The sequence below is a fragment of the Rousettus aegyptiacus genome, unplaced genomic scaffold, assembly GCF_014176215.1.
Source record: "Rousettus aegyptiacus isolate mRouAeg1 unplaced genomic scaffold, mRouAeg1.p scaffold_m13_p_15, whole genome shotgun sequence".
Lineage (NCBI taxonomy): Eukaryota > Metazoa > Chordata > Mammalia > Chiroptera > Pteropodidae > Rousettus > Rousettus aegyptiacus.
The window spans coordinates 33352931-33369998 of NW_023416290.1; the positions used below are offsets into that span (position 1 = coordinate 33352931).

A 17068-nucleotide genomic window follows, 5' to 3' on the forward strand; every position below is an offset into this window, starting at 1 on the left:
AATGACGTTTCCGCTCACAGGGAAACTGACAAAAAGAACTTCTGCAACTCATAAGAGGACAGAGTTAAGTACTCCCTTATCAAATGCTTGCACATTAATAAAAATGGTATTCCTTTTCCTATAGAAAAGTGAGGGAAAGTCAGCTCATACTTCATAAATTCCTTTGGTTTCGAAAATGCCATTGTCTCTCACCGTGCGTTTCCCAGGGCCGGGGAGCTCTCCTTATGTAAGAGCATCTCAGAACAGAGCTTCACGTGGTCTTACTGGTTTCCATCATTCTTGTAAAACTTTTATTACCGCACTGAAGGTTTTACAAACCACTAACTCTTAGTCTAATGACTGTGCCTCATTTATAAACATTTACAAGCCCTCAGAAAGCACACATGCTGTACCATCTTTGGTTCTGGAGAGTCTCTTTAGAGGCCTGCGTGGCTGCTGCTCAGTGCCCTCATTTGGTGCTGGCACCAGAGAGAGCGTGTCATAAACCAGAGGCCCCAGGAGCGCTCGTAAATGCATATGGATTCGTGTTGAACAGCTGGATTAACTCACTCAAATACTGTATCTAGGCAAACTGTGCCTTTGTGCGCGTCTCCGCGTGGTGTGTTTTTTTATTTTTTGACCAGCCAAGGCACAGATACAGAGGTATTGTAATATTAAGCAACAAAGTCAACCAACAGTTGACTTTTTTATCACATAAATTGTAAATGATGTGTAAACCATTGCTCAGAACCAGTTATACATACCCAGGAGCATTATGCTTCCTCTAATTCTCAGTCTGTGCTTGGACTGTAACTCATTCGGATGCCGGTTCGTAGTTAATGCAAGATCGGGATTAAGAGCATTGCAGTGCTTAATGATTATCTACACACTTACTTCCAAAGACGTGAGGTCATTTTGGATCTGTAGCATTTAATGGGTGGCGCAAAGCAGATGACGTCGCTGTGGCATAGACCTGTTTTCCAGAAAACAACTAGTAAAACTCCCTCCTCTTACCACAGGTATTCTGCATGGAGCTGGACTTTCCCAGCTTCCCAAACAGCGCTATCAGCCAAATGATCTACATGCTGACCAGGCTCCAAATAGCCACGTCAAATACGTCTGGTAAAGTTATCGAGACACTTGCTCAACTGCACACGCACACTGTCCGCCCACGGGGCCTGGCCTGCTCTCAGGATGACGAGCTGCACTTCCAGGGGTGCCCAAGAGGAGCAGTCGTGGCCAGCATCTCAGGCAGCACGTCCTAGAGCCAGGGGAAAGCCGCTCTCCCCAGCTCTGGGCCTGCCACACAGGGGAGGGCACACATCTGCAGAGAGAGGGCCCGAGATTCTCTGGAACCAGCCTCCTAATTAGGGGTGACATGTCTGAGGGGAAGAAAGGGAACTGATCAGAGCCGTGCGGGGCATCTTTTCCCCAGAAGGAGGTGGGCTCTGTTGACCAGAATCAGTTTGAGAATTAAAGTGATGATTACATTTCTAGCTAAAATTAATACTCAGCCTGCTGAGGGCCCTTTGCACTTGGGCAGCATTGTGTAGGACGGCCCCGGCCCTTGGTACAACAGTGAGCGCTGGTGTTGATCATTTTTCCAAAGCTGGCTCCTGGTCTCACTTTTCTCTTTTGCAACAGGAAAATGCTTCAGTCTCTGGGCAGACCGGAAGTCTACATGGCCCTGGATGTGGTCCTGGTGAGGGGCTCAGGCCAGGAGCACGAAGGGTGCCTGCTGCTCACATCAGAAGTGCTCTTCGTGGTGAGTGTCAGTGAGGACACGCAGCAGCAGGCCTTCCCTGTCACGGAGATCGACTGTGCACAGGACAGCAAGCAGAACAACCTGCTCGTCGTGCAGCTCAGGCAGCCGAGAGTGGCCTGCGATGTGGAGGTACAGTTCACAAAACAGGGTGACTGAGGCTGGTTTCCAGTGAAGTCAGCATGTGGTCTGATTGCTTGTACCAGGTGTTTATGAACCCACAACCCCTGGAGTGGCTGCTAGAGGAAGGAGTGTGGGAAGCGAGGGGGCCACTGCAGAAGAGGGTTCAGAAGGCTCACCCAGGCCTACATGTGAGCCCTTCCCCGGGGAGCCTAGCAGTAGGTCAAATGGACCCACGGCCTGGGGCTAAGCCACCTTAGGAATTGAACAAGGATTCGTTGTCATGAGACTGGAGTGGACAGGACAAGACAGGACAATGGAACTCTAAAACAAGCAGGTCTGTACAAGGGCTAGGACAGAGGCGGTCACGAGGTGGGCCCACGCCTGCACATGGCCTAGGCAAGGCTGCAGCTGGTCTGTGGAAATAGCATTGCTGTAGAAGTGAGGGGTGTCGTGCCTGGAACAGGGCATGGGCACTAAGCCAGACCCTGTGCAGGTTCACACACCAAGAAGTCTAACTCCCTCCATCCCCCACACCCAACCACTAAGACTTGAGAGATCGGAATTTTGTAAACAGATACATCGCTCCCATCCCCTGCTCTGTGTCCTATGTGGCTCTGTTCGTGTTCTCTTCCGCATAGGACAGTTTCTCATCCTGTAAGTTCCACGGGGTACCTCCTGGGGTGCTGCTTAGGCTCTTGGGGCAGCTTCCTGGCCACACGGCTCCTGAGATGTTCTGGCTCCTGGCTCTTGGCCACACATATGTTGATGTGAAACATGCAGGACATACTCAGTGTCAGGGGTCAGGGGTCAGGGGTGAACACCGACGCTAGTGGCACGCGCTTCCTGCAGTCCAGCCCGGGTCAGCAGATGTGCCCACTGGAAAGCTGCCCTCTGCGCCTGCCTCCTGCTCGGCCTGATCTACGGGGCCCTAAGAGTTGATCTCAGAAAAAGGCATCTTTTCCCACATGGCAAGATGGGGGTGGATCGGGGACAATGTGGAGCCTGTGGGTCCTAAACTGGGCACTGAGGGGCCCTGGGAAAAGACAGCAAACCTGCCTCTAGCAGGTCCTGCCCGGCTCCTTCATTATTTTCTTCCTGGTATGGAAGCCTCTGTCTCCCTCACACCACTGTTTGGGTAAAATTATCTGAGATGGAAGGCAGCCAAGCACAACAACTGAGATTTCTCTAGTTTCTTGGATCACAATCAGTCAGGCTTTAAGCTGGGGTTTGGCACTAGGACTGCATTGCTGCTTCGAGTTGATGACTTTCTGGGAATAAACAGAGGTCAGATGTCCAGGCTGACTTTATTAGATCTGCCAAAATCTTCTGATCTAGTTGACAATAAAGCAGCAGTGATGTGGCTACAGGATTTGGCAGCGGATAGCATCATTATCTTCAAGTCCTTGGTCCTTAACGAGAAACTTCCAAGGCCCTGAGGAGTATCCATGGCCATCATTATTCCTTAGCTGCTTGGGAAATATTTCAGATCCTAAACTATTGAGACGAGAGATTCATCTTTTACTGTTAAACTGTCTATTGTGATCCTTCTCTCTCCAGCTTTTCTGTTTAAGGAGGGCACTGTGGGGAATTACCATAGCTGGAGAGAACTAGACCTCAGTTTCTCTAGGGGGTAGTGAGGTGATATCCGGAGTCACCACCCCTAGAAGCTGCCAAGGCTAATTGAGACCGTGGGACCACCGAGTGGGAGGCAGAAGCACTGAGACTCTGGACGCCATGCTTGACGCTGGTTTTCCATTGGTGGTCAGGGTGGCAGAGGGTCGGGATTCAGGGGTGGCAAAAACAGAGGTGGAGAAAGCCTGAGCAGGAGCTGCAGGGCTGTGATCAGAGATACCGAGCTCAGACAGCAGCGCCTGGCACTGGACAGAAAAGGTAGATGTCCAGTGTGCTTCAGCCTCCAAATTCTACTTTCTCAGTATCTATTCCACTTTACCTCTCCCCTCAATTTCTCGTAAGAAACAATTGCCCCCTTAGTCCTGTGTCCGAACCCCAAATTTTTCCAGTCACCACAAAGGGTACTCAAGCTGCAGAACAAAATAGTCACTTTTTTTCTGAGACAGTAAACCCTTCCTTCAGAGTGCCGTAATCCAGTGTAAAGTGTGTGTGTGTTGCGGGGGCGGGGGGGGAGGGTCGGGGGGTCACCCGATGGTTCTGCTGGACAGTGAGTTTTCTGTGGTCGGTGCCCTTGCCAGTGCATGCCAGCCTAATCCACAGACATAAAGCTGGGTTAAGAAGCCTACTTGCTGTCTTCCAGGGAAAACTAAGAACAGTATTTTAAGATCTTTATAGAAAATGTATTTTCTGGGGTTTGCTTTAGATACTAGGAAACACAGCTCCTTTGAATTTTGAAAAGAATTAACTTGTAGATGACATCATTCAGTTTATTCAAATATGGGAGGATTCAGATTTTTTAAAATCAGCATTTGCTTTTCTTGGTTAAATGCAGCCATTTTTAGGGTAATAATTGCTTAATGTGCCTGGCACATTACTGAAATCCCTTATGAGAAGCTCAAAATGAATCAGGTCAGTTGACTCCTTGGCCAGGTTCCTTCCACAACACGGTTTTCCTGCGCTGCCGTTCAGGAGGAGCAATTAGGACTGTGCACGCAAAGCCTTCCAGATGGATTCTGACCCCATCCAATGATATCATCGGGGTTCTGGCTTTCGCCTGGTGCTGCGCAGCTTTCATGTGTCAGTGAATCTTTGGGGGCCTTTATTTGTCTTCCTAAGACTAAAAATGAGACGCAAACTCTAACAGATACCCTGCTTCCTATTCTGCCGGCCTCTTTACCGCCCCACTGGCTTTCTGCAACTTTTAAGACACCTTTGGCCATTGTTTATGTGCCCTACACAGAAACATACAGAAATTCTTTACATTACTACTTTGAGAACTAAAAAGCCCTCTTTAAAAGTTTTTAATTCTTCCAGAGTGGGCTTGCCAACATTTAGTAAAAACCACTGTAAGGTCAATGGCTACCTGATTCCCACAGACCCGAGGCTTACACTGGAAACTTAACAGTCCCCTTATGTACACACTAGCTCGCTACAGATTCAGAGTGGGAGTAATTTATAGCTCCGACTGCCTTTGATGGGTGCTTTCTCAGAAAACCTCACTTACGAACTTAGGTAGTATATCTCAGTTCTGTTTGAGTTCCACTGAAGATGAGCCAGACTTTTATGAACCATAAATGTACTTTGCATCCTCCTTTTTTCCATAAAAATTTCCCCTTCCTCTGCCCAGTTTTATTTTATCTGGCTTTAAATCCTAGTATTTATAAAAACAGAAAATGTTACAGTTCAAAAGGTATTTTTTTTTTTACTGCTCTGTCTAAAGCCACTGGTTTGAAAGAGGTGCTCTTCACTTTTTCTGTTTAACTCAAAAGGTTGTCTGCAAAGGGTTGAGGGCACAGGCGAACAGCTTTTATTTCAGAGCTTAGTTTAACTGTGATTAGATTTAAGCAGAAACCCCCTGTGGACGGGGTTTAGCAGGATTCATTCTTTGTTCCTGGGCTGGTTAATAAAGAGCAGTGACAAATGTTTTTAATAGTTAATGAGTAAAATGTTACCACATCAACTTTAAACATGGAGGTTTTACATACCACCAAATGCTTATTCCGAGGAGGTTGTCCTTATATCCTTGTGTAGCTTTTTGTTATACTGCTGAAATTAGTGTTATTGCTTTATTAGATAACCTAAAAATATATATCAAATGTATCAAGGCAGAAGAAAAGGAGTAATTTTGTTGTGGAAGTCTCCTTATGAGTTTGACAACTAAAGCATCTTTTATTTTTGGATCCTAGGTGGACGGAGGCCGAGAGAGACTATCAGAACAACAGTACAGCAGACTCGTGGACTATGTCACAAAGACATCTTGTCACCTGGCCCCCAGCTGCTCTTCCATGCAGGCACCATGCCCTGTGGTAGCTGTGGAACCTCTCCCCTCCACTGTGAAAACATACCATTATATGGTTGATCCGCATTTTGCTCAAGTCTTCATTAGTAAATTTACCATGGTGAAAAATAAAGCCCTAAGGAAAGGGTTCCCCTGAGGCCCCTCCTCTGAGGTGTTAATTCCTACTTGTGCAATTTATTTTTGAAAAAGAAACCTAACTAGCTCTAACATCTAATATTGGCCCCAAGATCAACACTTTTCTGTAATTATAATTTTCTAGCCTCTTCTAAAATTCAGATTCTTCCTTCTAAAACTTGACACTAACGGATAAAAAATTCTTCCTTTCCCATTCGGAGACAGTGATTAATAGAATCCTGTAAGTTGTACTCTTACCAGAGAAAATGCATTCCTTTTTGCTTATATTTGCTAAAATTTTGACTATAATTAGGGTCTGTTAATTCTCAACTCTAACGTAAAATGTGGTCAGGCCCTAAAAATAGCAGGCAAAACATTAAAACTTCATTCCGAGTTGCGTCTGATTTTAGGCTGAGACTGTTCTTTGCATAATGCCCTTATCCACAAAGGGTGTCTTTAAATGAAATTAAATGTTTAGGATTTTATTAACTTGTTAAATTTCTTACATGTGATGCTATTTAAGTGAAAGCTCACGTGTGTATTTCTACTTTAAAGTCTACAATTTTACAAAATTTACCATTCTGATGACTATCCATTTTGGGAAATTTTTTTCTAGTTAGTTTTACTAAGTCAAGCTTACAGTACATCTTTTGTGTCAACTGATAAAGACTCAAAACACTGAGTTTTAGTTTCATAAAACTTTGACATGCCCCGTGGAAAAGGTATACCAGGTTCATGCTGCCCTGCTACACTGGGTAAGAGTCAAGAACCTCAGAATTAACCTCAATGAACCAAATTGTTTATTTTGAGTTGACTTGCTCAAGTATATATTCCTGGTCTACAGCCACCCTGAACACGCCCAATCTCGTCAATCTTGGAAGCTAAGCAGGGTCGGGTCTAGTTAGTACTTGGATGGGAGACCACCTAGGAAGACCCGGTGCTGTAGGCGTTATAAAAAAAAAAAAAAAAAATCCTGGTTTCTAATAGTACTATTTCGCATTTAACGACACGTTTGGCTCAAGATCCTAGGTCACCAGATATGTTTAATATTCAAGTAAATACCTCGATTCCAATTAAAACACTTACTGGTTACATCCAAGCTTGAGCCTGCAACCTGTTACCTACCATTGTGAAACACTAAGAAAATTCAGTTTCACATGCCCACTGATCTTTAACTGAAGTCTCAGGTTATTGGGCGTAAGAAGTCACGTATTATTTCTGGAAAGACTGCTAATGGGCAGTGCAGACTGAATATGGAAAAAATGGTTCCTCCATTAGTTTGTTATATCAGACTCATTTAGGAAAGTGCGTTTTCTCAACCTCAAGAGTAACTATTTTAAGAATGTAAATATGTATCATATCTTCTTTTATGGTAATTGTGCATACTACAAATTTTTATATAAAATTGCTTAAAATTAAAGGAATCTTTGAATTCCTGACCACACCTAAATGTGTAGTTACCAGGGCTTTTTAATAAATGCAAATTTTCACTGCTAACAGGGTTTTTAATTCAGCTCACATTAGGACTTAAGAACTGAGTTAAAGATAAAGCTTTTGTTATAAAATGACAATTGGTGATTACATTTGCTTTGGAAAAATAAACGATTTTTACAGCTCTCTGTGGTATCACTTTGATCACAACGAAATAACAATCAAGGGGAGAAAAGGTCCTAAGATTTCTAAAAGGTAGCAGAGTTAGCCATTAGCGACTCAATTCCACTAACTCGACTAGATACATATTCCAAATTGCACATAAATGCTATATACTGTTAGCTCTTTAATAAAGCATTACTGAATAAAGAACCCTTAATTTCAGTTATCTATTATGCCTGTCTGGTGGTCGATCCAGCAAGGGTACCAAACAGTGACACTAAGACCCCAGGATGCATTTTATTGGACAGCGGTCTCTGTCTCTTCTGCGAGCCCACAGTGTAGTAGTCATGGTGGGCTCACGTAGACCCCCTAAACTGATGGCCCAGGACCAAGAAACTATGCTGAGCAGTATCTAAGAAATGGACAAAGTATAAGAGAAATCAAAAATGTCCTAAAATAACAATATTTTTTAATATTGAAATCAAGTTACCTAACACTCACAATCAGTTAAAACTCCTAACCAATTCTGATGGAACTGCGTGGAATTATATCGGTGAAAATAAATAAGCAAAGACTTCTTGTCCACAGTATTTGTTAACTTTATTTATCAAGAGAAACTATGTCTTAGTCCAAATATTCATGTTTCATAGTTCAGGAACATAGGTCAGTGACAAACTTCCATGGAAGTCGACTCAATTCTGTGGAGAAAAGCACAATGGCTAAGTTAATGACAAGCTTTCTCTCAATACCTCACCACCCTTGAGACCAGCTGAGGTCTATTCCTGCTAGTGAAGCCCACACTCTACTCACTCATGTTTCACCCAGAAGCCCAGGTCAGGCTGCCTGGGCTTCAGGTCCATCCTCCACCAAGCTCCCTGACCAGCCTCTTTTCCATTTAGGGCATTACCCACATCTTACTCTGGTTTCTTGCTTTCATTTACCAAATTCTGCTTTTTACTTCTCTTAAGCCCGCCCCTCTCCATTTCCTCCTCATACCCACAGACTGTTCTTAAAAGTGGGAGCCCATCTGTTCTAAACAATTTATTTGCCTCCGAATCCATTTTTCTTATTGGTTTTTGAACACAACCAACTTCTTATAAAAAAGGTAAAAATCTAACATTTAAAAATCATCCTGTTAACATCTGATCATGATGCACACCCACTGTGGAAAATGTGAAAAGTTCAAAGGTATAAGAAAACACCAAAGTTAAGATTAAGATTTCACACAGAACCAGTAATATCTTCTTTATCTTTTCACCTTCAGTCTTTTTTTTATGTGCAATTTAACAGATTATACTTAAAATCCTTAGTTTTCTATTATAATCTCTTCATGTTACTTTGTGAATATCATTTCTAATGGACCTAATAGTAGTATGAAAAAGGCACAATTCCTTATCAATTTTCCAAACATTGGAAATAAAGTTCTTTTCTAAGTAATTTTGTGGCTAATTAGTGCATGCATCTATCTGCATTTCAGATATTTACTTAAGATAAACTATACAAATGGAATATTACAGAATTGAATCTCATATTAGACAAGTACCTTAATCAAAATCATCCTTGAATCTCTCAGAAAACTGATCTAAATCCGATGCAGGTCTCCCCAAACCCTTATCCCCAGATCTTGGGAAAGATATATACATGTGGCATGCGGAACGCTCACGTGGGCAATCTGCCTGAGAAGCAGATTCTCATCCCCCTTGTCACATCAAACTCACTAGGATGGTGGTGATCACCTAACTCTATTACATTGTTCTCTCTTTTCTGTTGAGCCTGCATAAAGTTAAATACATGAACGTTCATCTGGTACTTGACACATAAATTCAGTGGATGACCTTTCATCAGCATGTAATCCCTTCATCAGTCCTTTTCTAGACATAAAAATTTTAATTTCACACTATCCACGAGGCATAAGGACTTTGTAGACATGACAGACCAAACCAGAATTTATGGGAAGCCATCAAGTCACTTATGGACACCCAATTAACAAAAGGTGTCAATAACCTTTTTAAAGCAGTTCTAAAAATGTGATTTTTCCTGATGCTGATCTACCAATTAATAACATGTGAAATGATTTTGAACATAAGTAACTTCATACGCCTGCAAGGTGGTGGACCAAAAAGCTCCAGACTCCCATTCCCCCACAGAAAAAGAAAAACATAAGCACCAAAGTGTGTGCGAGGACTCTAGAAACCAGTTAAGAATCTGCTGCAACCAAACACACACCTAAACAAGAAAAAGCCACACTCAAAATTTCGAGATTTTTTTCTCACCTTTGCCCCACCCCTTATAAGTGCAACAGTGTGGTTGAGGAGCCTTACCAATTCCTGGCTCCTCCCCGCAGGACAGAAGGAAGTGAGTGAGACCTGCTTGCAACTTTCTGGCTTGAGGGACTTTTCTATCTTGCCTATCTCAGAACACCCATGGGAGTGGTGACAGGTTAGATAGCAGACTGCAAACTGCTGAAAGCAGTGATGGGTCCCACAACACCAGAGAGCTGCAAAGCAGCTGAAGACTCAAAGGCACCAATAAGCAATAGGTTATGGGCAGAATAGAAAAAGAGATAAGGCTACTAGAGAAAGCCAGTGTGAGAATCTTAGGAATTCTTAAAAGCAACTGAGTATAACTGGAACAAAAAAGCACCTGCAAAAGCTCAAGGAAGACAAATCCCCAGAAAATGTCAGAAACAACCCGAGCTTTCATGCCAGGCTGTTTAGTGAAGATCTTCCCCTAAATGAAGCCAGTCCACACGCAACGCACACAGGGGGAGAGCTGGCTATTTAACTGGATAAAGACTTTAAAACAACTGCCTTAAAAATATGCTCAGTGAGTGAAAGAAGTCAAGACAACTAAACAAAAATCAAGAAAACTACATGAACAATCTGAGAATATCAACAAAGGAATTGTTTTAAAAATAGAAATTCTACAGAAAATTCAATTAACTGAATTGAGAAACTCATTAGAGGGTTTCAACAGAAACACAGAAGATCTGGCAAATGTGAAAACAGTTACTCTGAATTTAGTCTGAGAAGCAAAAAGAAAAAGAAAGAAAATGAGAGCTTAAAGGACTTAAAGTTATTTTTAAAAATAGCCAAAAACTGCCTAAATTTGAAGAAATAGATGCAGAAATACAAGAAGTTACTTGGAAGTAGGATGAACCCAAAAAGACCCACACCAAAACACACTATAGAAAAACTGTCAAAAACCAAAGACATGAATCTTGAAAACAGCAAGAGAAAACTGTTTTACAGTCTACAAGGGACAGCCTCTGTAAGACTGTCAGTGGATTTCTCAGCACAAACCTTGCAGGTCAGAAGGCTGTCGAATAATATCTTTAAAGTGCTCATAAAAAAAATACTGTCAACAGAGAATACTGTATCTAGCAAAACAGTCCTTCAAAAACGAGAAAGAAATTAAAGACATTCCCAGATAAACAAAAGTTAAAGGATTAGGAACTCATTAGTACTATGCCTGCAATAAGAGTTCTGTAAGTTGAAATTAAAATACATGAGACAATAATGCAAAGCCATGTTAAAATATAGTTCCCCAGTAACACAGACGCATAGATGTGGTTCTAGGGTTAATCGGTCAAGATCCTGAATTTGACATGAGACTAAAAAGACATGGAATGGTTCAGAGGAAGATCAATATATTTTCCACTACAGTCACCCTTTACGCCCTTAGTGACATGTCTTCAAGCTGAAGAGCAGAAAGAGCAGCCACAGCCTGAAAAGAACAGCTTTCTGGATAGCCCTTCCAGCAGTTTTCTCCTTAACCTCCAACTTCCATTTAAAATAAAGCTCACAAAGCAGCAAGTCCATACAATATCATTATAATTATTCTCCTCTACCTTAGAGGGACAGTCTTCATAATAAATAATGTTGAAATGCTGTTTTTTACAACTACTTTAACCTGTGATAATTATTTTTAAAATTTTAACACTAACTGAATAATGCAGACCTTAGGGACAATTAAGGCAGCATTCAATTATAGTGGATACTGTAACAAGGACATGGAAAATCTACTTTTAACATACCAATCTTGTTTTTAGAAAAATTCTTTTCCAGTATTTCAATAAGTTATTTGATAGGGGATACTTAAAACTAGTATTTAAGCTTTAAATGACAGTATTATTGGCATAGAATAAAATGACAAATGTTTATTGTATCAATTTTTAATACTATGTAGAATTTCTTGTAATACATTTATTATGTTTTCATGATCAGATGTTTCTAACTGCATCGTCTATGTTATGCTTCATCTCACTTTGTAAATAAAAAGAGGACTTGAACAATACTACAAATTGGACATAACAGTTACAAAATACTCTAACCAACAAAATCAGAAAACACAATACTCTCAACTGCTGACGGAACATTCTCCAGGATAGACCATGACAGACCCATAAACTGGTAAGGAAATTGAATCAGTAATCAAAAATCTCCCAACAAAGAAAAGGCCTGGATCATATGGCTTCACAGGTGAATTACACTAAACATTTAAAGAATACCAATCTTCCTCAAGCTCTTTCAAAAAAGCTGAAGAGACGACTTTAAATTTTAATTTAAAACTAAAACCTCTTAGAAGAAAAGCTTTATAACATTGGATTTGGCAATGATTTCCTAGATGACACCAAAAGCACAGGCAACAAAAATATTACATAAATTAAGACTCCATCAAAATTTAAATGTCTGTTCATCAGACACAATCACTAGTGAAAAGTCAACCTACAGAGTGGGAGAAAATATTTGCAAATCACACAGAGTTTAAAGCGGGGGTCCCCAACCTTATGGCACCAGGGACAGGTTCTCCTATGAAAGTCTAATGTCTGAGCATCTGAGGTGGAGCTAAGGCTGTGCTGCTACTGCTGGGAGGCGGCTGCAGAGACGAATGAAGCTTTGCTCGCCCACCGCTCACCTAATGTGCGGCCCAGCTCCTAACAGGCTACAGACCTGTATTGGTCCACAGCTGGAGACTCCTGGTTTAAAGAACTACAACTCAACAACAAAAAAAAACCCAATTGGATTAAAAATGAGCAAACGATTTGAACAGACATTTCTCCAAAAAAACATATACGAATGGTCAAGCATGAGAAAAGATGCTCAACATCATAAACCATTATGAAAATATAAATGAAAACCACAATGAAATACCACCTAACATCATTCGGATGAGGACTATCAAAAAAAAAACAAAAAAAAAAAACAAAAAAACACCAGAAACACTAGTGTTAGCAAGGATATGGGGAAACTGGAATCCTTCTGCATGTTGGTAGTAGTGTAGAGAGGAGGCAAGAGAATTAAAATGTTAATCAAGCCGCAATCAGAGACCACAGTGTGCTGATCAGCCCTGCAGCCAGGACACCTGCAGAACAAAGAAAGATTTCTGCTGAGGTTGCTAACCCATTCCCCACAACTATGAAGCAGAAACCGGAACCAAGAGTCATTACCTATAGCTAAAACCATGAGGAACCTATGAATTAAAAGCTAGGAACTACCAAGCAGGCCTTTCACTCTACATATTAACATTCCGCCACCCCACATATACTTCCCTTTCTTCACTGTATGTCCATATCAAAGGAAATGAGAACCAAAGAATGACATATAAACTGAATACCCTGAATATTCAGGATCCCTCTCACTGTCCCTCACTCTTTGCTTCTGAGAGGAGACCACACTCTATGAAGTGTTCCCCCTTCTCTAATAAACTTTTGTTGACTCACTTTGGTGTGTGCTGAATTCTTTCTACACTACGTGTAGGGCTTGGTCTCCCCCCACCACCTCAGGGAAATTTGCCCTGTCTTGCATCAGTAGAGTGTAAAATGGTGCAGCCACTATGTAAAATAATATGGTGGATCCTTGAAAATTATAAATAGGACAACCATATGATCCGGCAACTCCACTTCTGGAATTTACTCAATTCTGACACATGCTGTAACAAGATGAACCTTGAGGATGTTACAGTAAGTGAAATAAACCAATCACACAGATCAATATGATGTAGGATGGTGCTTCCCAGGATTAGAAGGGAAGGGAGTAGTTTAATGGGTATAGAGTTTCAGTCCTGCAAGATAAAAGAGTTTTGGAAATAGGTTGTATAACAATGTGACTGTAGTTAATACTGAAGCATACATTTAAAAATAGTGAAGATACTAAATTTTATGTGTATTTTACCACAATTAAACAGTAACTTCAAATAATATTACCTTTATATTCTGAAATCACTTTGCACTCTGAAAGATACCAGCCTTCCTCATCTCCTCAAAATCTTTCATGGAATCATAATTTCTGTAGAAATCTGCATATGCCTTCTTCCTTGGTTCAGCCACACCAAACTAAAAAGCAGCACATTCCATTAGGGCTTATTTTCCAGATTATTGGAAATTTAATATGTAAAGCCAACATAAATCAGAATGTTTGTGTTTACCTTTAACTTAACTCTATATTTAATAAAACAAAGGGTGGAGACATTGACACAAAAACAAGGAAGAGATCATGACATCAAAACTAGGTTTAATACCTGACCTAATTATTTCAACCTCTACAAGAAACAATTTTATTCATCCAGCCTGGAATTTTTTGGTTCAGGTAATGTCACAAGGGCCCTCTCCATCCTCTACTCTCTCGGGAGGGGGGGGGGGGGCACGACAATATGCAAAATAAAAAGATCTTGCATTCCCTTCCCACAGAAGAAGTACTGCTCTAAAAATAATCCTTTCTTTTCTTAATAGCTTCCTTGCCCCACCCTTATTTTCTATAAAAACCTTCCAAGCTGGGAGAGCCTTTCTAGTGGCTAAATGAGAAGCTACTTGATTCATGAATTGCTTAATAAAACCAATTAGATCTTCAAATTTAATCAGGTGAATTTTATTTTTAACAGTGCCAAAGAGAACTACTGTCTTCCCCACCCCATTGCTTAAATAAAACAATTATGCCTGTGTTATGAGCTGAATTGTGGCTCCCAGAATTCATGTTTGGAGATAAGGTCTTTAAGGAGGTAATTAAACTGAGGTCTTTAGGGTGGGTGCTAATCAAATATGACTAGCATCCTTATAAAATTCAGAGATATGCTAATACAGAAGATCCTGTGAAGACAAAGACAGCCATCTACAAACCTAGGAGAAACCAGAAGAAATCAAGCCAGCAGCCACTTTGTTCTTAGGTTTCTAGCCTCCAGAGCAGAAAATAAATTTTGTTTAAGCTACTCAGTTTGTGGTACTTTGTTACTGCAGCCCTAGCAAACTAATACAGGTTGATTTAAAGATGGAGGGCAAGCTATCTGGGGAATGAGGTACTTTCCCCATCACATGAGGTGAGTGGTGGAAGTCAGGAATGAAGCACGTTAATCTTTAAGACTATAGGTTACTTATAGAAAATACAGTTCTAAATTGAAATTAGAACTATGTTTATAGACTATAAGCACAAAGTAAAAATCAAACATACCTTATAGAAAGTTGCAACCCCCAGGGATACAATGACTGCTCCAACAATGTGAAATCGCAGACGCTTGGCCAGAAGACCACGCATCTGAGGTTTCGTCAAAGCACTGGAAGTCATGGTAGTTGTATTTTCCTTAATAGATAAAATTAAAAAAGAATTATTAGAATATCTAAAGAATTCTTATGCATAATGCATGTTACTACGTAAGGAGGCACAGGAAGGATGGATAGTGGACTGACTCCTCCCACAAAACCTAAGGTGTTTAATGGTTTAGCCTTGTGTGGAGGAACAAACTTTCCTCCATCAAGGTTCTTTTGGCAGTTCTAATAATCAAATAGACATGAAATAAGATTTGCAAGAAACAAATCTAATACATATGTATGGGAACCCCACATAAATGTGGGTCAGAGACCTCGACAAGCAGGAGAGATTCAGAGATAGGAAAGGGAATCTACGTATATAAGACATTCTGAGCTAGGGATGAAGTAAATAAATGCACCTTGGGGTCTTCAAAGGGTCACAGCCAAATGACTAAACAAATGTTTAGCAAATAAGTTTGTCCTGCCATAAAGGTGGGTCAAAAAAGTTACTGCTAATAATCTCTTGTTATTAGCAAGGCCCCTGACTCAAGTTCTTCTAGGTAAAGGGTGGTGCAGAAGTTTCTCTTGAGCCTGAAGCTAAAACTGCCCTTAGCGCAAAACAATCCGCATACCACAGCAGACCTGTTCTGAACTCCCACACCTACTTCACCTTTATCCTTCCCCTCTCACGTGCTGAACGACAATCCCAAACAAATAAGATAACTGCGGCACAAAATATACGGTGAAGCAAAAACTCCAAACGAAAATCTCCACCAACTACTGGACGGTAAGCAGTGGCTCTAGACGCGCATTTATAACATTTATTCTCTTACAAACTTACTATTAACTCACTCAATCTTCGAAACAACCATGTGAAACAAATTATTCCCACTTCATTGATGAGAAAGCCGGGGCACACGAAGTGACTGAAATTCGGATGGGAACCAGCAGAGACCACAGAGAAGCTCGGCCGCACGCTGCAGCGCGCGCGCGGTCCCCGCAGACCTCGCGCAAGGCGGCCGGAGGGCTAGTGGAGAGGCCAGGTGCGGGAGGGAGGCTGGAGGAAGTCCGGCCTCGCCTTCCTGCCACAGGCGCCGTGACCCTTCACGCACGATACCAGAGAACACCGAGCGCCAGCGTTGCTGGCTGTATCCCCAACGCTGACACGCCAAATGACAACTAAATGAGCCTACTCCCTTTTACAGGTGGGAACACTGGGACCAGCCACATCAAATGACCTAGCCAAGGTCACACTGACTGGGGGGAAAAACACACAGCGAGCACCGGGACCAGTCCACCTGCCTCCAAAACCCAGCGGGTTTCTCAAGGCCTCCGCAGCCCACCGGACCCCGCGAGACCCCCGCCACCCTCCTGAGGCCGCGGCGGGTTGTGCAGGGGTCGACGCGGGCGCGAAGTCCGAAGCTCCCCACCACAGAGCTGCCGAGTCACAGCTCAAATCCAAGGCAAAAAGAGCAGCCAGCGGCAGGTGACAGGGGAACCCGAACGAGGGACGCAAAGAAACACGACTCACCTTAATCCCAACGTCCTTCCAGAGGGAGAAATGGATGACGCTGCAGCAGCGCGCATGCGCATAAATAGAGGCCGCGACGAGGTTCCGGCGACGGTGGCCCAAAGAGTTCAAAAGGCTTCTGACGCGCCTGCCTACTCTGGCAGCTGAAATCCGTCTGGGGTTTTATTTAATCTGTATGTCCTTCGATTTAGGGCTTGACCTTCGAGTACGTTTCCTTAATAAGTTGGAGATATTGCTTTTACTCATATGCAGACTTCATATGAATTTACTACAGAATTCAAAGATATTTCATATGTAAATTTTTAAAAATTTACTCTACAAATGCAGTACAAATCTTCCTGGGCCCGTGGACTTCCCGAACCATGTGCACAAACCGACATTTTTATTATAACTGCCCTGTGTGAATAACCCCTTGGTTTTTGTAAAGGCCGCATAAGATAGACGAGACTTAAGAGCTCAGAGCCCAGCAAATGAAACAGACTTAACAGATTAATATCAATCTCAAACGGTGGGCGC

At 42.0% G+C, this 17068-nt stretch overlaps 2 protein-coding genes across 9 annotated transcripts in view; one reads left to right on the forward strand and one right to left on the reverse strand.

Annotated features, from left to right (window-relative positions):
- Positions 1-7528, forward strand: part of VPS13B (vacuolar protein sorting 13 homolog B) — a 670010-nt gene extending 662482 nt beyond the window's left edge. For 6 of the 8 annotated variants that reach the window (XM_036233309.1, XM_036233311.1, XM_036233312.1 and 3 more), the window contains 3 exons: positions 999-1101; positions 1624-1873; positions 5683-7528. In XM_036233309.1, the coding sequence (XP_036089202.1) occupies positions 999-1101; positions 1624-1873; positions 5683-5931 (602 nt within the window). In that variant the 3' untranslated portion in view covers positions 5932-7528. The remainder of the gene's footprint in view (positions 1-998; positions 1102-1623; positions 1874-5682) is intronic. The other 2 variants (XM_036233315.1, XM_036233313.1) reach the window with 1 other exon arrangement.
- A 557-nt stretch (positions 7529-8085) lies between these two features.
- LOC107507599 (cytochrome c oxidase subunit 6C) lies at positions 8086-16639 on the reverse strand. The gene is made up of 4 exons (XM_016138717.2): positions 16553-16639; positions 14945-15073; positions 13708-13836; positions 8086-8200 (listed from the first exon to the last, which is right to left on the reverse strand). The coding sequence occupies exons 2-3, from the start codon at positions 15056-15058 to the stop codon at positions 13723-13725; spliced, it is 228 nt and encodes a 75-aa protein (XP_015994203.1). The 5' UTR covers positions 15059-15073; positions 16553-16639; the 3' UTR covers positions 8086-8200; positions 13708-13722.
- Positions 16640-17068: the final 429 nt, after the last annotated feature.

Bases quoted from the DNA above. Each gene is read 5' to 3' on its own strand.
- LOC107507599 (XM_016138717.2), bottom strand. From the start codon at position 15,058: ATGACTTCCAGTGCTTTGACGAAACCTCAGATGCGTGGTCTTCTGGCC. The intron at 13,837-14,944 runs GTATGTTTGATT...GCTGCTTTTTAG, and splicing joins GGGTTGCAACTTTCTATAAG to TTTGGTGTGGCTGAACCAAG.